This window comes from Papilio machaon, chromosome 28 (assembly GCF_912999745.1).
Source record: "Papilio machaon chromosome 28, ilPapMach1.1, whole genome shotgun sequence".
Lineage (NCBI taxonomy): Eukaryota > Metazoa > Arthropoda > Insecta > Lepidoptera > Papilionidae > Papilio > Papilio machaon.
The window spans coordinates 4,068,887-4,090,115 of NC_060013.1; the positions used below are offsets into that span (position 1 = coordinate 4,068,887).

The window sequence follows — 21,229 nt, forward strand, 5'->3', positions numbered from 1 at the left end:
AGATGCGTTACCGGCCTTTGAGAAAGAGATAGCCTCGCGTTTTGATTTCTCGTTCGAGATCTTTTAAAATTCAATTCTTCAACCAATTTTACGGATTTTAATCTGTGACCAAAGTTTTGTAAGGTCAAAATATCGGGGATATTATTTTAAAATTAACTTGATAAAATCCGTAAAATTATAACAAAAGAACCATTAAATTTATTGCACAATATTCGTGTAGATATAAGAAAGTTTAAAAAAAAAACAAATTTAAAAAATGGCGATGGGAGGAAAAAAATAAAATTACAATTTGACGTCAAATTATGTATTATCTGATAATTCATAATAAACATTTAAATACGATTGCATAAAACTGTTTAACAGTTAAATAAAAACATGAAAACACTTGCACCAAGTTTACATAAAAACAATACTGACTTTAATAAAAAAAAACTAATACATAGTTTAAATAAAGCATTAAAAATAGTTTTTTTTAAAGCTACAATTTATCTAAGAATAAAAATATGTTATTGACAGAATATAAATAGTATATAAATCGATAAAAAAAAAACAAACAAAACATAGGAAAAATATGAAATAAAAAGTTTGTTGCGTTTACATGATTTGTTATATGGTCAATTTGCCCATTTCACGAATCATAACTTTAACAGTGGAAGTTATAAACTGATCAAGTTTACAATATTATTACTTAAGACATATTATTAGAGCTCTAGTAAGTAGTCGAATAGCGAAAAAAATAAATTTAATCTAGTTTTCAGTTAGATAAATGATCTCTAGTTGGGAAAACTTCGCGTAATATCCGATAGCAGTCTTCCCAAGGGACCACTTTAGCTTTGACTTGTGGATTAGGAGATGACAATGTCTTCTTAATGAGATCATCTAAAGGATAACCTCTTCTAGGGAATACTGTCGCCTGAAAATAAAGTTTAAAATCTTTTTTTTTTTTCAAATTTAAATCTCTTACAAAATACTTAGATCACAACTCAATGGCGTCGCGAAACGATGATCTAGACTAGATCTATTTTTTTTTTTATTACAAGGTGGCAAACGAGCAAGTGGCCACATGAATTCGCCGAAATGACGAAGCGACCGCTGCCCATAGATATTCGCAATTGCAGATGCGTTGCTTACCCTCAATCTACGAAGGAGACGCACAAAAAGTGAATATTTAACCTTCCTATACATCTCCTCCTCCATCAAATCCACCTCCTCAAGAGGCCTAAAATTAGACCTCCGGCACCACACTCATCAGACTGTACTTGGAATTACTTCCACTTGATGTCTGTCTTCTGTAAGGTCGTGGTATTTCACTGAGCGAGGACAATTCGTGCAACTGATGTTGTTGTTGCTGACGTCTACCATCTGTTAAAGGGGGTTCTGTCTAAGGGGAACGGGTAGGAATTTTTTATTTTTATAATTCCAAAGGAAATGCAAAAAACTTACAAGTAGTTTTTGAGTTATTTGAGTTAATTACGTACATTAGGACCTATAATCGACAGTGGATGGGGAGGATATGTCCTCTTTCTATGCGTCTTCTCCACTCAAATCCACTTCCCCTTCCCATCTTTTCCTTAAAAGAAAAGGGTGGGAAGGGAACGTGGACTAAAATTAAGACTTCGACACCAGACATCAGACTGTACGCGGAATTGCTTCCACTTGACGCCTGTCTGCTGTGTGGTCGTGGTAAATTGTTGTTGAAGTGTGTACTGAAGGTGGCGAGATGATGAGCATATACTCACATGTGGTGGTAACGTTGTAGCAGGACAGAAGTCATTTCTACCATCACCGCTGTATATTATATTAGCATATGGCTTCTGACACCATTGACCTAGAGCTATAGACTTGCACAGATTGGTCGGACAGCGGGGGCAAGTAGACTGGTGCATGCACGGCTCTATGTACAATCGGTCGTTCTTCCAGAACGCCCTGTTAGTAACTACAGCACTGACTGCGTCCTATAACAACCAGAAGTTATGAAAACCCCTAACTACTATTCTTTAGGGAAGGGATTGTCATGTCCAATGTGTTTTTCGATTTATATACGTACATCAATCTGATGTTCTTACTGTGAAGGAAAACATTGTGATGCTGCACATATCTGAGAAGAAATTCAATGATATGTGTGAAGTCAACCCGCACTGGGTCAGCGTGGTTGACTATGACCTGGTCACCCCTAACTTAGAGTAGGCTCCGAACCCCTCGGTGGTGATGTATAGTGAGCTGATGATGAATTCCATTGTGACCTCTTGTAGCATAAACGAATGAACCGACAAGTTAAGTGTTATTGGTTTCGTATTCTTTTCCTGAATGTTATAGGGTGGTCAGTTAGTGTTTTTTTGTTGTTTTTTAATTAAAAAATAGATAAATAGACCGATGGGCTTTTTTTGGAAATGAAAACCCATTCTAAAGTTCGCAAATCTATATATAGAAAAGAATTAGTTACACTCTTTGTAACTCAAGATCGGTCGAACTGATTTAGCTGAAAATTGATGGTGAGGTAGCTTAGAACTAGGAGACGGACATAGGAACTTTTTTATCTTGTGCGCATTTTTTTTATTCCGCGCGGACGGAGTCGCGGGTAAAAGCTAGTAATAGATAAATCAGTAAATAATTTCTAGATGTACTAATATTTAAAGTGAATAAAAACAGCTACTTCTCTTTACTTGAATAGTCAATCGCGTCATCATCACAAGATCTGACGTCATCGTTTAACATACCACTAACATAGTTATGACGTCATTACTTTGTTGCAAACATGAAAATTTCCATCTATGATATAGGATCAGAAAAATAGAAGGTTAAGAAAGAAACGAACGTGCGTGGACGTGGAAATGTGGAATCTTTTCATTCCTTTTACTCCCATAGAAAAAAGAGACAAAAATATATTTTAACCGACAGTAAAGGAGTCGCAATTTGTATGCATGTTTTTTTATATTTTTTTTATATCATAAGGTGAACAAAAAGCGAGCGGTCACCTAAATTTAGACACCGTAGAGATCCGCAATTGCAGATGCGTTGCCTACATTTAATCGAAAAAGGAGGGGACGCACAGAAATAGGATCATACTCCATCAAATCCGATTTTCTATCCCAGTAATCCCTAATGAGGAAAGGGTGGGAAGGGAACGTGGACTAAAATTACGGATGGAGATTGTTGGAGATACATTAATAGCCTTACATTTAACATAGTACTATGATGACGTAATTTGGCTCGTTTAAAATACGAAATCTATTTTCAGGAAATGTTTTATTTCGTCGTTCGCCATTTTATTTTTAATCTTGGCTCGTGAGAATTTATTTACTTCGATAATAAACTTATCCAAAGAGAAATTAACGAAAAACTAAATATAATGAAAAAATCGCATAGTTTCATGTAAAATTATTCAGAAACTAGCTTTTACCCGCGACTCCTTCCGCGTGAAATTAAAAAGATACTATGTCCGTCTCCTAGTTCTAAGCTACCTCCCCATCAATTTTCAGCTAAATCAGTTCGACCGATCTTGAGTTATAAATAGTGTAACTAACACGACTTTCTTTTATATATATACTAGCATTTACCCGCGACTCCGTCCGCGCGGAATAAAAAAAAAAAACTGGGTAAAAATTATCCTATGTCCTATTCCTGGTTCTAAGCTACCTGCCCACCAATTTTCAGTCAAATCGATTCAGCCGTTCTTGAGTTATAAATGGTGTAACTAACACGACTTTCTTTTATATATATAGATAGATAGATAGACTAGCTTTTACCCGCGACTCTATCCGCGCGGAATAAAAAATAGAAAACGGTGTAAAAATTATCCTATGTCCGTTTCCTGGTTCTAAGCTACCTGCCCACCAATTTTCAGTCAAATTGATTCAGCCGTTCTTGAGTTATAAATAGTGTAACTAACACAACTTTCTTTTATATATATAGACTAGTTGTCGCCCGCGACTCCGTCCGCGCGCAGTTAAAAAAAATATAAATGGGGGGGGGGGGGGTTATGAAAAATAGATGTTGGCCGATTCTCAGACCTACTGAATATGCTCACAAAATTTCATGAGAATCGGTCAAGACGTTTCGGAGGAGTTTAACCACAAACACCGCGACACGAGAATTTTATACATTAGATTTACACCGTATTAGGAAAGAATAATGGGCTTGGAACGAAAATTTATGACAATTGTCATCGTATCGACGTTGATAAAATTAGTATTCATTAGTACTTTACACCTAAAATCTCATACTAAATTGACATTGATGATGTCGATACGATGCCCACAGATTTTCTACATTTTTTATAATATGAAAAGGTAGTATATATAAGTGGCCACCTGAATTCCCGGAAACAACGATATCACAGCTGCCCAAAGACATCTGTAATTACAGATGTTACCTATACACTATACATTTAATCGACGAAAGAGCTACAGAAAGAGAATATTTCCCCTTCTTTTGCGTCTCCTCCTCTGTCAAAACCCCATCCCCACTTATCCTAATCCCATAAGAAAAAGGTGGGAAGTGAAAGAGGATTAAAATTAAGCCTCTCGCATCACACTGATCAGACTGTACGAGGAATTGCTGCCACACCAGTCTTCTGTGTGGTCGTGGTATTGCAACGGTCAGTTTTAACAGTAGTAGACGCCAGCAACTCTGTTGCATGAATTGTCCTCGCTCAGTGAAATACCACAATCATACAGAAGACAGACTTCAAGTGGAAGTAATTCATAGTACAGTCTGATGAGTGTGGTGCCAGAGGACTAATCTCTGTCCTCTTCCCCTTCACAATCATTTCTTATTAGAAGAGAATGGGAAGGGGAATTGGATTTGGCGGAGGATGGGACGCATCGGAAGGGGAAATAACCTCTTTCTGTGCGTCCCCTTCTCCGATGATTTAAGGTAGGCAACACATCCACAAATGCATATGCATTTGCGGATGTCCTTAGCCAACGATCGCCTCGCTATTTCGGCGAATTCAGGTGACCGTTTGCTCGTTTGCCACCTTTTCATATAACAAAAAACTGGCCCATCCGTGCAACAGATGTTATTTATTATTGCTGGTGTCATAAGATAGGTGCCTTATAAAGTTTAAGATAATTCATAATGTAGGATTTTTTACCAATTTTAAGAAACTAGGTCATATCTGCGAGAGTTTAAGAACCTAGATCTTACCTGCAGGCCATGTGTCTTCAGCCAATGATTAACAAAGACGGTATTAGCGTCCGTCAGGACGAGTACATCCCAGTCGTTGGCAGCTAAAGTTGTGATCAGCTCTTCAATACCCGGGGTGGGTCGCATGGAGGCGATGCTGTCCAGGATGTCATCGGGATGCATGCCCGCGGAATACGCGTGTTCGAATACCTGGTGGCAAAAGTTAAGTTAGGGTTTCCACTGAGTGGTATTCATGTCACCATGCCTTTCATTTTATTTGACAATAACAGAGACAACGATATATACGTCTAAAGCTAAATTCAGTAAACAGAAGAAAGTAAAATTCCATACACGAGACGGGCATTATTTTTTAGCCGACTTCAAAAAGAAGAAGGTTATAAATTCGACTGTATTTTTTTTATGTGTGTTACCGCGAAACTCCGCCCCTGGTGGTCCGATTTTGATAAAAATTATTTTAATCGAAAGGAAGTGCTTGCAGATGGGTCCCATTTTTTTTTAAATAACTAAAAGACTAGTAGATTTTGAATTTCGCTTCAAAATGTGTTGCGAAAATTAGGGACATTTTTGCTTTCAGCGCTTACGTAGACTAAACTATAGGAATATTTTGAAATTCACAAGTTTTTTAAAATTATTTTTCGATGTTTGTTTCGTCTTTGATCATTCAATTTCCTGACCACTTCAGCATTGCCATTTTCAACGACCTATTTATCATACATGGTCTAATAATATTGTTGAAGGTTATAAACTATTAGGTGTGGTTAAAACGATAAACTAAACACGTTCAGTTTTAACTGAATATTTGAGTACAGTTTAACATTTACAATGTTACCTACACACTTACGTATTAAATGTACAGTTCGATTGTACAGTCAAAACTGAAAATGTATTTCTGGCTTTAGAAGAATAAAAACAATACAAAGGGATTACTAGGAAAAATAAAATATGGATCATGTGAAAGTAGATATGCGAATGAGATGTATGGAAGGGTAAATACTGTTCCAACGCTATATTTATGAAGTTTTAACCATTTCGACAAGTTTTTGGATGACATTTCCTACTTCCTCGTAATACGCTATCGCTTATGACATAAGGCAGCGGCTGAATGGAAACCGCGATCGCTGTCGAGTCAAGGTCGGGCGAGCGTATTGATATGCGGCCAAAAGTATAACCATGGCCACGAAAGTTGTTTGAAATCGAACTATTTCTATGTCTACGCAAAGAAAAAATCTATCCTAGAAATACTCAGAATTGTGAATGAATAACGTCTGACCTAATAATGACATATTAAAGCTATGATACGATTTTAAGTATGACGATAATAAGACTAAAGTCAGAAGGCTTTGTCAGTCATGGAGCAGTGAAAGCCCACATTTACCACGAGATCTGCCTACTATGACGTCATAGCACAAATGCTATGTTACGCAAGATCTTCAGAGAATTGTACGCAGAAATAATTAACTTAATTATATATACACGTGTACGACGGTTAAGAAGAGACGTATGGATTGCATGAAAGGGAACTTCATTAAGGATACTACTGCGATGACGGAAGATAAATCAGTAGGAAACCTGATACATACCACATAGAGTGGAAGATAAGAACAGGGAGATAGACGTGTATAAATCAGCTCTGAACCGGTTCAAAAATTTAGATCACATAGACTTGAACCACAGCTCATCGCGATGTACATTAACTATACGACGAGCCGTGAGTTGGCACTGGCTGGTTCAAAATGAGCTGAGCTGCGAGACGGTTTAGTGATCTGTTTCACACATGTAAACAGTGAGTTGATCTGCAGTTCGTCAATTTCAGTCGAACTGTCCATGACTACAGGGTGATGATGATAATTGGAAGATGCACTTTCAACGGTTCCAACAAAAGGTTCTGTAATTTTTGGACAAATACGGTGTCATTCAATTCAAAGTGGGTTATTCAGGTTTATATCTTTTTTCGTTAACCTCTTTCAAATATTAATGATTTTGGTGAGCTCCCTGTAACATTTCTCCTTAAACTTATGAACCTTCAATTTTATACCCTGCACAGTACACCCTACAGGGTCTTTTATGGCCCCGGAAGTCCTGGACCACTTTGTATGTCACTCTAACAGTAAAGTGTTATTTTATCTTTATCTATATATATAAAAGAAAGTCGTGTTAGTTACACTATTTATAACTCAAGAACGGCTGAATTGATTTGACTGAAAATTGGTGGGCAGGTAGCTTAGAACAAGGAAACGGACATAGGATAATTTTTACCCCGTTTTCTATTTTTTATTCCGCGCGGACGGAGTCGCGGGTAAAAGCTAGTATATATATAAAAGAAAGTCGTGTTAGTTACACTATTTATATCTCAAGAACGGCTGAATCGATTTAACTGAAAATTGGTGGGCAGGTAGCTTAGAACAAGGAAACGGACATAGGATAATTTTTACCCCGTTTTCTTTTTGACGCGCGGGCGGAGTCGCGGGTAAAAGCTAGTTCATTATAAAAAAGGTCTATAGAACTTTTTATGCGGTCAAAAGGCTACCGAGGTAATTAAACATAGAAAATCTCAATTTACGTTATCAGTATGGTACCGATAAAGCTGATCGAAAATTATCTGATAAGAGCCAAGTTCATCTCAATGTCAGGACTGACATAAAACTTAGTTTTACTTAATTGACTTAGAAGGGTAAAGTTTTTCAGTTCAGACGGACCTTGGCGGAGAGCAGGGCAGATATTTATCACAAATAAAGTTTAATTTTACGTCTTTTTTTACGCTTGCTCTTGACAAGAAAAGACGTGCAGACGGAATTTAAACCTTGTTTCAATCTTGTAAAGTACAATTTTATTTACTATTTAAAAATATGCTCCACATGAAATTAGTTTACTTTACAAGTTAAGAATAAATTGTTTGACGTAAAATTTTCAGGAAATCACCAAAGAATTGTTTTTGGAGTGTGACGTAATTGTATGACGTCATTAACACGAGTCCCATACGTGCTCTAACACGGTCACGTATACAAACATATTTTAACCGAACATTCGGTTTCCACTGCCTTCTTAGTTTAAAAAAAGTACTTATTTAAAAAAATGCGAAAGTTCAGATGGATGGGTGTTTATTAGGTATCTCTGGAACGACTGTATGGATTTGTTGAAATTTGGCATATACAGTTTAGTATTTTTTTTGTTAATTCTGCGCGGACAGAGTCGTGGACGACAACTAGTTATTAATATAAATAATTAATAACTCGTAATCGCAACTGAGGTAAAATTTCGAATACAAAAATTGTAAATGGAGTAAAATCTGAAAATCGATTGGTTTATTTGCTTGTTAATGTCTGCTAAAATCGCATTACTTAGTACTACTAAGGAAAATAATAGTGAAAAACTATGACTCATATCTAAAGTTGAATTAATAGCTTAAAATTGTTAAAATAAAGCCTAAAAACCATAAATCTTTAACATTTATAATCAAATGATTAAACAGATTTTTCGTTAGGAAATTGTTAAAAATAAATAATATTGATTTAACGTTTCCTTGTATCATAAAAAAATAAGCACGTTATTGGATTATTTAAAAAAATAGCAACGTTTATTTCATTACAACCTAAGTATCCAACATCCATAGATGTAATCATAGATAATTTTAATTAATTTATTTCAAAATAGGAATAAAGCATTATCACATGTCTCTTTAACGTTAGTTATAAACATAAAAGTTAACTTACATTGCTCATGTAAGGTGTCCAGTCATGGTTCCCGGCTTCCCATTCGGGCGGAGGTTTTTTTTCGCGTAATCTATTGATAATTGTAGCATCGGAATCATCGTCAACTATAGTACGATCAAAATCAAATACTGCTAAAGACGCCATGTTTTTAAAATGCGCGCGCAACCTTCCACAGTTGTAAGGACAATGATGTTTCACCAAAATTATGTCATAAATGTGTCATTGTACCATGACTTTGTGCTAATATAAATTTTTCCAGTTGCTACTGTTTGCGTGCGCAAAGTACGAGTGAAAAATCTCACTACTTTATTTTAGTTTTCTTAAGTTTTCCTAACAATACAGATTATAGTTCTGAAACTGAAAAATGATATGATTCGTAAACGTTCCGTTTTGACATTTTTCTTTTCGTGCAAAAATCTCTAGCTTGAAGTGGTCATAACTGTTTTGAAGTGAACCATTTTCACAAGTGTTTTTATCTTGTTTTACTTTCGTAAAATTCCGTACTACGTAAAATAAAATTGCAATCGGCTTGTTTTACCGCAACTTCATTAAGAAATAAAATAAACGACAAAACTTATTAAAAAATGCGCACGTCACAGCCAGTTATGTTACGGCACTTGGCGTGAAAAAAAATACTTTGACATTTGACAGATAAGGATAAGAATTAGTAAGACAAGACATATAACCTCATACGTGTTTTTTTTTTAAATAAATTTTTATAAATTAAACCGGATTCACGTTTTGACAGGTCGGTGGACGCACGTGTATCGAGGTTTTGGTGTTTTTATTTTGCATTTTAAGTGTAAAAAGTTCTTATTTATATTTTAAATTGGTTAATACTAACTCTTTTGCTGCTGGTAAGTAGAAAACTATTTGTTAATTCGTGAGACCAAAATGGAAACAGACCCTCCAAGCGAACCTCCCGATCCGGGAGCCACTCCTTCCCGCAAACGGCAAGCAGACGATGGAACAGTCTCCTCCTCTTCTAAAAAATCTTTGTCTGATCCCTCCCAAGCAAACCCATCTATAGGAAATTTATATATTCACCCGTCATTTGCCGAAGGCCTTAAATCTTACGCCAACGATGATAAAGGTCCATTCGTCGTCCAAGTCTCTAGGGACGTCGAAGACCCGACTTCCGGAGCCTCGTTAAGAGCCATTACTTTTGGTCAATTCCTTCACAAACATAAAATAAGCTCCATCTTACATGATGGTGTTAAAAACGTTGGTCGTAACAAAATAATCGTCGAGTTTTCGACAGCTCATGCAGCCAACCACTTCCTTGTCAATCCTATCCTCTCCCTATGTAAATTCAAAGCCTTCATCCCCACATATAATATGACCAGAATGGGATTGGTGAAGGGAGTCCCCATAGACTGGTCGATGAGTGAGCTCGTTCAATCTTTGGAGCTTCCCCCAGGCTGTGGTGAGGTGCTCAAAGCCCGAAGGTTGAACAGAAAAACAACTCAGGAAAATGTCACCACCTGGATACCGACTCAGTCTGTTGTCCTGACCTTTAGGGGTCAAATACTTCCAAGTAAAGTTTATTCCTACCACACGTCCTTACCTATCGAAACCTACAAACTTCCTACCATTCAATGCTTAAACTGCTGTCGTTTTGGCCATACCAAAACAATCTGCAGATCACAACCCAGGTGTTATAGGTGCTCCCAGTCCCATGCAGGGGAATCTTGTGAAATAGATAAAAATCTAGCCTCATGTCTACATTGCTCAGGCAAACATTTTGCCAATGACAAGGCTTGTCCTGAATTCACTAGACAGCAATCAATTAAAGTAATTATGTCTCAGAATAATATATCCTACATGGAAGCGGCAGCTCAATTCCCTTCTGTCCGGCGATCCTATGCTGAGATGGCAAAGGAAATGTTTACTCCTCCCGCCTATTCACCTAAGACCCCTTCCTGTCCGACAACTCAACCCACACCCAAAACTTCCTACCGTCAAACAACATTCCGGTCTCCTCGCCCTCGAGCCCCACCAGGCAAGGGTTATGACAGAGGTGCTCACCAGAATATTGTTGGTGAATGTGCTTCATCCCTTCCGAATGGACATGCTCTTAATCAAAATTCTCCCCCCAATGAAACTCTACCTATGTTAGAACAACTTTCCACTCTCCTTCTCAGTCTTATCACTCCTTGTAGTGACATTCCTCTACCGTCCAACGTTGCCAAAAACATTTCCAAACTCTTTAAAATCCTCCAAGATGGCCCCAACAACCATACTTCAATGGAACAGTAAAAGCTTACGGCCCAAAAAACACGAGTTATGCTCCCTCATTAACCTGCATAAACCTGTCATTGTTGCCATCTCGGAGACATGGTTCATGCCTGGTTCCCGGTTCCGGGTACCTGGTTTCTCCTGTTTGAGGGATGACAGAAATGATGGGTATGCAGGCAGTGCCATCCTTGTTCGGCACTCCCTTCCCTTTTCCCAAATCCCCCTTCCTCCACATAGTCAACAGATTAATGCTGTTGCTGTCCGTGCCTTAGACATTTCTTTTGTATCTATGTATATTCCTCACCCTACCCCATCTCTACTTCCTGAACTTCAATCAATCTTATCTTCGGTCCCAAGTCCTATCATCGCCTTGGGTGACCTTAACACTCACCACACCATGTGGGGGTGCTATGGCTGTGATGGGTTTGCTCCGCTGCTGATTGACATACTTGATGATGTAGGTCTCTGCATCCTCAATGATGGCTCTCCAACGCGCAGGGTATTCCCAAATCAGAACCCTAAAACTGCCGTGGATCTTTCCCTCTGCTCTCCTAATCTTGCCTCCCAGATTACTTGGAAAACCCTCCCATCCTCATACGGCAGCGATCACTTTCCTATCATTCTCTCATTAAACAATAGGTCCTTCCTTCCTTCTTCTCATGATCCGCTTTTAAAATATCAACTTAAAAAAGCAAAATGGACAGAGTATGCCAGATCTGTTGATTTTTTGATAGACTCCTTACCAGATCCGGTAAGTGATGGAAATATTTTAGCATGCTACGATCTTTTTTTAAAATCTCTCATATCTTCAGCTGACTCTCATATTCCTAAAAAACACCCTCCCAAAAATCATCTGCTTTCTTCTCCCTGGTGGGATGATGAATGCAATGATTTATTTGCTCAAAGAACATCTGCAGAAAAGACATATTCAAATTGTATGTCTCAGGAGAACTTTATTAAATATCAGAGGCTTGATTCCAAAGTTAAAAAGTTAGTTGCAAGGAAGAAAAGAAGTAGTTGGACTCGGTTTTGTGAATCACTTAGTCCTAGATCCCCATCTTCAATTGTATGGACGAATATTAGGAAATTTCGACGTTCCCTCAACCATACTGATCCCTCATCCAACAATCCCTTGGATTGGCTTAATGACTTTGCTGACAAATTGGCTCCACCTTATGTCCCTAATATTGACTCGTTTCCAAATTTTACTCCAACTCCCTCTTCAGATGATATGGATGCTCCCTTTTCTTTTTCTGAGCTCCAAATTGCTCTGAATGGCTTAAAGGATTCGACACCAGGGGAAGATGGCGTCCCTTATTCGTTTTTGACTAATCTAAATGACAAAGCTAAAATCCATTTCCTCAATATAATTAATAAATTTTTTGAAACTGGTACTGTCCCTCACTCCTGGAAATCCCAAATAGTTATTCCTGTTATCAAACCTGGTAAAAATCCCTTGGATTCTTATTCCTATAGACCCATAGCTTTGTCAACTACATTGGCAAAAATAACAGAACATCTTCTTAAAAACCGCCTGGAATGGATAATTGAAAGTAAGAATATTCTTCCCTCCTCCCAATTTGGGTTTCGGAAGGGACTGAGTACTACTGACAGCCTCGGCATATTGACAACAGATATCCGGATAGCCTTTACAAAAGGCGAGTACCTTGCGGGCGTTTTTCTAGATATCGCTTCTGCATATGACAACGTTCAACTTCCGGTACTCAGGCAAAAATTGCAATCTCTGAGTATCCCGCCGAAGTTAACACATTTTATATGTAGCCTGCTGTTCTGCAGGTCCATAGTGGTCAAACACCAGTCATCCTCTCTTCCCCCCAGACTCGTCTGGAAAGGTCTCCCTCAAGGCTCAGTTCTCAGCCCTCTTCTATATAGCATTTATACACATGATCTCGAATTGTCTGTCAGCAGTTTTTGTAACATCCTGCAATACGCTGATGATATTGCCCTCTATCACAGCTCTGGCAGTGTAGAGGAAATATCTTGTCGTATTAATTCTGCTTTATATTATCTAGGTCAGTGGCTTTCTGATCATGGTTTGTCCCTCTCTGTAGGGAAATGCCAGGCAGTGGTTTTTACAAGGAAAAGGTCCCTTCCATCCTTCCAATTTTCAATTGAGGATCAACTAATCCATCTTTCAGATAAAATAAAATTTTTGGGTATTTACCTTGATAACCGCCTTTCTGGAATTGCACATTCTGAACATATTATCAAAAAATGTGAAAAGGGGATTAATGTGATACGAGCAGTGGCAGGAGTCTGGTGGGGTGCCCACCCATACTCCTTAAAACTTTTATATAATGCCTTAGTTAGAAGCCATATGGATTATTGCATGTTTATTCTTGAACCTTTTAATAAATCCGCAGTTCAAAAACTTAATAATATTCAATTCAGATGCCTCAGAATTATACTGGGCGCAATGAAATCTTCCCCCACCAATGCACTTCAAGTGGAATGTGTGGATCCTCCCCTAACAATTCGTCGCCAGTACCTTTGTGACCGGTTTGTTAGCAAGATGTTACAATTATCATCCCACCCCCTTTGGCCCAGATTAACTCAACTATCTAGTGCTCCCCAATCCCGTAACTCTTCATCATATTTAGTAGATAGTTTTTTGAAATACACTAATCTCCCTCATCCGGTTTCAACTTTCCCACTTAATCCATTGTTTTCTACTCCTTATAATGCTCTAGTATATAACCCTCTTATCATCACTGATATTGGCCTGGTTAAAGGTGCCCCAGACACTAACAATAAATTTCAAAATTATATTCACCAAAATTGGTCAAATCACATTCTTATTTATACTGATGCATCAAAGCTGTCCCCTGATGGCTGTGTTGGTGCTGCCTGTTGGGTTCCCAGGTATAAAATAATTTTAAAGTTTAAATGCCCTCCCGAGTCTTCTGTGTTTACAGGAGAAGCCACTGCTTTATTGGAAGCAATTTTGTTTGCACATTCCCATAACCTCAAACAAACTGTAATTTTGACTGACTCCCTTAGTTGTTTAATGTCTATAAAAGAAAACCCTTTTCGAAGCAAGTCAAGATTTCCCATTATTTTGAAGATCAGGGAAGCTTTGCTCTCGTGTAATCAAAAAGGATTAACCATAATTTTGGTTTGGATCCCTAGCCACTCCGGTATCCCTGGAAACGAGACTGTTGATTCCTGTGCTAAATTAGCTGTTATCTCTGGCTCTCTTGACCATTTCCAAAACTCGGCTCAAGATTTATGCGGTCTTGCAAAAACTTATCTTAACCGATCTTGGAATACACTCTGGAATGAATCAAAGTCCATCAAAGGCAAATATTATGCCTCAATCCAGCCGGACATACCAACTCGACCCTGGTTTTTCAAATATAGGAATGCTGATCGCTGGGTCACCTCTACTATTTCCCGGTTACGGCTTGGTCACTCTTGTACACCTGTTTTTCTGGCCAAACTCCGGATAAGGAATAGCTCTATATGTGAATGTGGCTTGGATGAAGGCACTGTATCACACATCCTTTTCAACTGTCCCAAACTTCTTCATCCTCTTTACGATGTCCTCCCCCCTAACATCCCTCGTCCCGTAAACGTTGAGTATTTGTTAACTTTTGTGTTTAGTTCATATTGTAGATTTTTATGTAAATATATAGAATGTAATAAAATTAAACTGTAGTGTATTATGATTAAATACTTCTTATATATAATGATTAATTAATGTTTTTTCCTTTTGTTTTTTTGTAGGTGTGAGTGTGGCTAATGTTAAAAATAAACTTCTCTTTACTACATAGCTGATCAAATTTCGCAACATATATCACCGATCAATCTCCTTCGAGCCTCCCTCTTCAACGCGACACTGGCGAAACAATCAGTGCCCAGTTGGCACACCTAAAAGCCACTGCTTGGAAATTGAATTGAATTGATAAATTAAACCTCACCAAAGAAAATGGCTTCACTAAAAGTATATTCAGTGGGTAGACTAGTAAAACATATAACAGATTCGAGTCTCCGATCATTACGGGGGAACATTTACAGGTAAACCATTGCGCAACCAAACTTTTACAACCTAAAAAAGTCAAAACCATAAAAAAATAATTATTTACGACTGATTTAGATTTAAAATTCACTAGATCTTACATTATAGAACAATTGCTGTTGTTCTGTCGACAAGCAATAAATTCGAATATTTCATCATGCAGTGTATAGGAAAATATTAACGATAACTAAAATAATCTTGACAAGAAAACAAAGTTATTTTAATTTCAAAAGCAATTATTAACTTCATAATTCAATATGTGGTAAAGGAAAACTATAATCAAGTACCTTCTGATCGCAGATCTTCAGTCAGAGGCTACAGTACCGAGGAAAAGGCTGCAGAAGACTCATCCGGTGATAAACAGATGCCCACAACATTGGAGGACTGTCATAAACAAATCGAAACATTAAGTACTGAAGTTTCCACACTTAAACAACAACTTAAGGATTATGAAGTGAGTACAATAGAAAGGAGAAAAGTTCATTTTCTTATTATTTTGAAAATATCTTTTTTACAGAACCAATCTTTGTATATTTCATTTCAAAGGCTCCAATGTAAACTCTTGTATGTTTTAAATCCAAATTTTGCAAAAACAATGCCTCAAATATGAATATACAAGAGACAATAAAAATCTAGTGTTCTTTTTTGCAAAATATAAATAATATAAAACAAGGGGTCTAGGGTAAATCGCAAAATTGTGAACTTACGATAGTTTACGTAGGAGCCAATGATTTCAATCCAATGCTTAAGTTAAGTGAACACAGTAACATTCTATACAAATATAGTAGTAGCTTATGTATTATTTACTTTTTCAGTTTTTTTAATGTTATGAGTTAAATAGTGCTTTATGGTAAATAATATGGAATCTTTCAGTTTTTTTTTAAATCATGAGTTGGCAAACGAGCAAGCGGCCTGTTTACGCCAAAATAATGAAGCGACCAGTGCCCATGGACATCATTTTCCTATAAGAAAAGGGCCAGAAGGAAACTTGCACTAAAATTAGACCTCCGGCATGCAAACTCATGAGACGAAATGTGGAATTACTTCCACTTCACCCCTGTCTTCTGTATAATTTGCTATATATGATGAATTATATGGATGTTGGGCTTTCTTGAAGCCTCCGAGTACATTTCACCACCTCTATTTAACTATGTATTAGTTCTATAAATAAGATATTATCATATTTCAGGACAAATACAAGCGTGCTCTAGCAGACGGAGAGAACGTCAGAAGACGTATGATGAAGCAAGTTGAAGATGCTAAGTCATTTGCTATACAGAGCTTCTGTAAAGACCTTCTTGATGTAAGTGATTTGATGCAGTTAAAACAAGACTACAACCATAGACAACTGTAAGAATATACCTTTAATAGACAAGGGATGGTATAGAACTAGCAAATGTTCCCCATCCTACATGTCCTTCTTCTCTGTCGCTGCAGACTTTTCAGACTGCTTGTGATCAACAGGACTCGGTGACCTCCTTTACGAGGTGCCACTCCACCCTAGTCTCTGGCTTTTTTATACCAATGTGCAGTGAGATAACTCAAGCCGCTCTGATCCTACATGTCCATTCTCTGTCAAATCTACTTCCCCTTTCCATGATTTAATTGTTATAAAATGATGGAAAGGGGCACAAATTTATCAGATGAAATTCACAACTTATGTGGTTTTTTTTACGTATTCTTTTTTTGGGGATTTTCGTTTTTGGGACATATCAATCCAATAGTGCCTTTCTTTATCTTTTAATAGATGAGCTGCGATTGAAGTCGGATCTGACAACATTGTAAAAATTAGACCAACATCAATCGGATTAACTTTTAGCTCTGCAAACAGCAGCTCACGATCCCGTATGTTTAGCTCACACTCCAACAGCAAGTGTTGGACATCTTCTGGCTTCCTGCATATCTCACAATAAGGAGATGTGGTTTTAACTTATATGTGGTCGTAACTCTATGTGAGCGAGCCATTCTTACAGCAACATGCTGCTGCGGGTTCTATTATTGTGAATATTATAAGGTTGCTGACATATATTAGGTTGCGGATACACTGAGTGCAGCTGCAGACAGTGTGCCCGAGAGGGCGGAGGCACACGCGGAGAGCGCGGCGGCTGCGCTACGTTCCCTGCACGATGGCTTGCGTCTAACGCGAGCACAACTCGACCAGGTATTAAAAGAATAATATACTAACACACATGCTCATCATCAACAACCTGCCCTTATCTCTATAGAGGGTCGGCAAAGTATGTACTACACCTCCATACATCTCAATCAGCGGTCTCTTTCACACAATCCATCCATACTTTCTTTGGTCTTCACCACCTTTATAGCCATCCAAATTCAATCTCATTTACTTTTTTGTTTATATGACATTCACCACTAGCAGACATGCTGTCAGTTTATAATATATCAGAGAGACTTTGAAAAAGATGCCTTTAATAGAAGGGTGATTACATTTACTAAGTTAGTGTGTACTGTCACTAGTTTATCTTAATTCTTACTAATATTGTAAATGTGAATGTTTAGATCAGTGTTTCCCAAAGTGGGCGATAACGCCCCCTTGAGGGCGTTTGAAACCTATGAGGGGGCGATAAGTGGCCCAAAAAATGGGGGCATTGAAATTAATTAAAGTGATGAAATTGTGGTTTTTAAGTTTTAGGGCTGAATAAAAATTAGGGCGCTCTGAAATATAATTGATTTTCAAAGGGGGCGGTGAAAGAAATAAATTTGACAATCACTGGTTTAGATGGATGTTTGTTAGAAGTTATCTCCGGAACGTATCAACAGATCTTGATGAAATTTGTCACAGATGTAGAACATAGTCTGGAAGAACATATAGGCTACTTATTAAGTTTTTTTAATCCCGCGCGGACAGAGTCGTGGTTGATAGTTTCTTACAAAGGAAATGTTGTAGTATTTTTTTTTTTATTAATTTGAAAAAATTATCTACTTAAATTAGGAAAGTATAAAATGATAATTGACAGTTACTTAAATTTCTGTGTTATGGCCAATAAGTAGTTTAATTAATTTAATTTGTCCAGGTGTTTGCTAGACATGGGCTGGTGGCAGTGTCTCCGTTGAGAGAGAAATTTGACCCCAACCTGCATGAGGCGTTGTTCACACAGGTGATTAAGATTGCATTGACTTTTTTTTCCACACTTTAAAAGTTTAAAAGATTTCTAACAAGACCTATCTGTTACTACAAATATTGCAATCCTTTGACTATAAAGAAACGGACTAGGCAAAGAGTTGTTGTACCAAAATCTGCTATTTTTCACGCTAATATTTAATTTAAAAACACAAATTTATTAATACAAAATAAGCACACAAGAAAACAAATTTGGAATTTATTGTTATGTGCATGCATCCTGTCTTAAATATTAAAGGTCCTTTCAATGTTGTTATAACCCGTTTTGTATTTTATAATGTTTTCAGGAGGTAGAAGGTTTTGAGCCAGGCACAGTGGTGACTGTCAGCAAGGTTGGGTACAAACTGCACGAGCGTTGTGTGCGACCTGCGCTTGTGGGTGTTGCTAAAGGCTAGTGCGTATCGTATAGTGCGTGCGGTGGTGCGGGGTGGCGGACTGTGTAATATATTTCAATATTCCACAAATAAAACGTTATTTCTGTCATGTATTTATATTTTGATTAAGAAAATTAAAAAAAAATTTAATTGTTAGCATTTTCTAATATTATTTAAAATAATAGTGAAGAAAACCTGGACTAGAACACTAGTTTGCTCTCGAAGTTTTGTTAAAATATATAATTTTGTCTATGATAATGAGTTTGACATTTGTCAAAATGTAATTTGGCGGGACAACGCAATTGCTGTCGTAAATTTTTTCTGTTGCATTTTTTATTTTCATTAAAATAAATTAAAGGTGTTTTGTTTTAAAGTAAATATGTATTGGGAATTATGCAAATGAAGAAGTATATTTTTCATATATCATTGGAAATACATTGAACAAAAATTCCAAATATGTGTGAATGTGTTCCAAAGTTAAGTATGTAGTTGTAACAAATAAAAATGTTTAATTAATTATGTTCTTTTTATTATCATACAAAATCGATAATCCCCACTAATAAAACAATAGTTATTATTAAATATAAATTTTCTGATATCTCTTGTTACCAACTAAACTAGACTTATGCTCGGTTACAGTTGACAAGAATCAAATAAAATCATTAGGTTGCCACTAAATTATTACAAAAACATATTTTTTTGAAAAAAACTCAATGTTTAAATATATATTACGAGAATAGATACATTGAAATAAAATAGCATATATTACTTAATCAGAAATCATTTAATTCCAACAAATATTTGACCTTCTCTAATATGTCTTTCTTCCGTTCTTACATTCCATATATCATAGTTTCCAGTCATACAACTTGTATTGTATTGCCATCTCTTTTGCTTTGAACAAACAGACAAAAAATATCTGTAACGACAGTTAAAATTCAATGTTTCACATCACCTCAGAAATCCACTGCTGACATTTTAATAGTAACGGTCACTCACGACTCCATTTGCGTAGAATTAACAAAAACAATAGCCTAAAACATTACCGAGTGCATCAGCTTCGTTACAAAGTCCCATAAAAATCTGTCCATCCGTTCCAGAGATTACCCGGTACAAGCACAACTTAGACATAAAAACTAAAAAAAGAACGAAGTTCCTTATCGCGCGTTGTGAAAGGGGGCTAGACGGAAAAAATTCTTACGAAAAGTTGTCACGACACTTTTTGCTATAGTAAGTATGTTAACGACGAATGAGCGCTACTTCACCATGGCAACGACGTGACAATATATAACGAAAATTCATAGAAATAAAATGTACTTCTTGTGAAGACTTAAGTTTTTTATTCATAGAATAAACATTAGTTCCTTCACTAATTAATTGAGAGGAACTTCGTTCCATCCAGGTGTCCCAACACACCTCTCAAGTTTTTTTTTCCTCATCACGTGTACGAAATGTTTTTTTTTAAATATTACATACAGAAACTCCAATTTCAATATGTATAGATTGTCTCTGTTGTAAAAAAACAAGTGATGGAAACATCTTTCGAATATCACTGTAACGGAGTTCTGATGCTACTTCAGTAGACAAAAAAGAAAAATAGATGGGACCATAAACAAAGGTATTTATTAATAGCTCTTTGTATCCTTTTGTTGTTACAAAATATATCCTATATCTTTTCCTTAAAATCCTGACAAAATGTGTGTTTAGGGAATATCCTAGTTTAACAATTCTAGAATCTAGACGTTCTCCTAACCAAAGATTCAAAAGAAACATAGTATATATAAATATACGGCGCCATTTTACGTGTTTTAGCTTTCGTCTATGATTTTATAATAAAAATTACAACACATTGCTTTAGATTCTTCTATTTTTGGACATGTTTCAAATTTTTAATGGTCTTGGTGAACTTCTTGATGTTTTATTTCTTCAATTACCCAAAAGCAATCCCACAGCCTGTCCGGGACTACGAGGTCATCTGGACCACTTTGGAAATCATTTTATAAAATTATATACAGAATTTATTACCTCAGAAATTAGAAATAAAATAACATTTTTCATGATTTTTTTTAAAATCGGGGATATATATTTTTATTGTATGAAATGGCAAGCAAACAAAGTAAATTTAGCCAAAATAGCGACGCTATTATGCCCATAGACTTGTATTTGCTGTGTTGTTTATTTTTAATTGACAGAGGAGAGAACATACAGAAAGAGGACATTTCTCCTTTTGCCAAATTCACCTTTCCATCTTTTATTTGCAAGAAAATAGTGAGAAGGGGAATAAAATTAATTGTTATTTAGTATAATTATGCATTAAATACAAAAAAAAAAATAACGAATTTGTGAAAAGTGAGGTTAGATTTTTTCAAATATAGTTAAAAATGTGTAAAAACACTAAGTTTTACAGAAAAAATGTCAAATCTTTTGAAATTATTGTTAACTTTTAAAATCTTAAAGCCAAAGACATTAAAAAAATACATATTTAATATGTTGCAAAGATAAAAAAAACATATAGTTTAAATATAATAAAATAAATTACTTTATCTCATAATTATAATTCTAGATGTTCGGAGATATT

General features: G+C 36.4%; 2 protein-coding genes and 1 long non-coding RNA gene across 4 annotated transcripts; 2 read left to right on the plus strand and 1 right to left on the minus strand.

Annotated features, from left to right (window-relative positions):
• Positions 1-592: 592 nt before the first annotated feature.
• LOC106710189 (pyridoxal phosphate phosphatase PHOSPHO2) lies at positions 593-9,210 on the minus strand. Its single transcript, XM_045685052.1, has 4 exons — positions 8,859-9,210; positions 5,149-5,337; positions 1,740-1,955; positions 593-913 (listed from the first exon to the last, which is right to left on the minus strand). The coding sequence occupies exons 1-4, from the start codon at positions 9,000-9,002 to the stop codon at positions 755-757; spliced, it is 708 nt and encodes a 235-aa protein (XP_045541008.1). The 5' UTR covers positions 9,003-9,210; the 3' UTR covers positions 593-754.
• Positions 9,211-14,655: 5,445 nt separating this feature from the next.
• LOC123722614 lies at positions 14,656-15,022 on the plus strand. 2 transcript variants are annotated; one of them, XR_006756530.1, is made up of 2 exons: positions 14,656-14,691; positions 14,844-15,022. It is a non-coding gene; the product is annotated as an uncharacterized LOC123722614 (long non-coding RNA). The 2 variants fall into 2 exon arrangements; XR_006756531.1 differs by having other exon boundaries at positions 14,676-14,755.
• Position 15,023: 1 nt separating this feature from the next.
• Positions 15,024-18,770, plus strand: LOC106710188 (grpE protein homolog, mitochondrial). Its single transcript, XM_045684998.1, has 6 exons — positions 15,024-15,134; positions 15,436-15,589; positions 16,325-16,438; positions 17,168-17,296; positions 18,171-18,254; positions 18,565-18,770. The coding sequence occupies exons 1-6, from the start codon at positions 15,046-15,048 to the stop codon at positions 18,670-18,672; spliced, it is 678 nt and encodes a 225-aa protein (XP_045540954.1). The 5' UTR covers positions 15,024-15,045; the 3' UTR covers positions 18,673-18,770.
• The last annotated feature ends 2,459 nt before the right edge of the window (positions 18,771-21,229 follow it).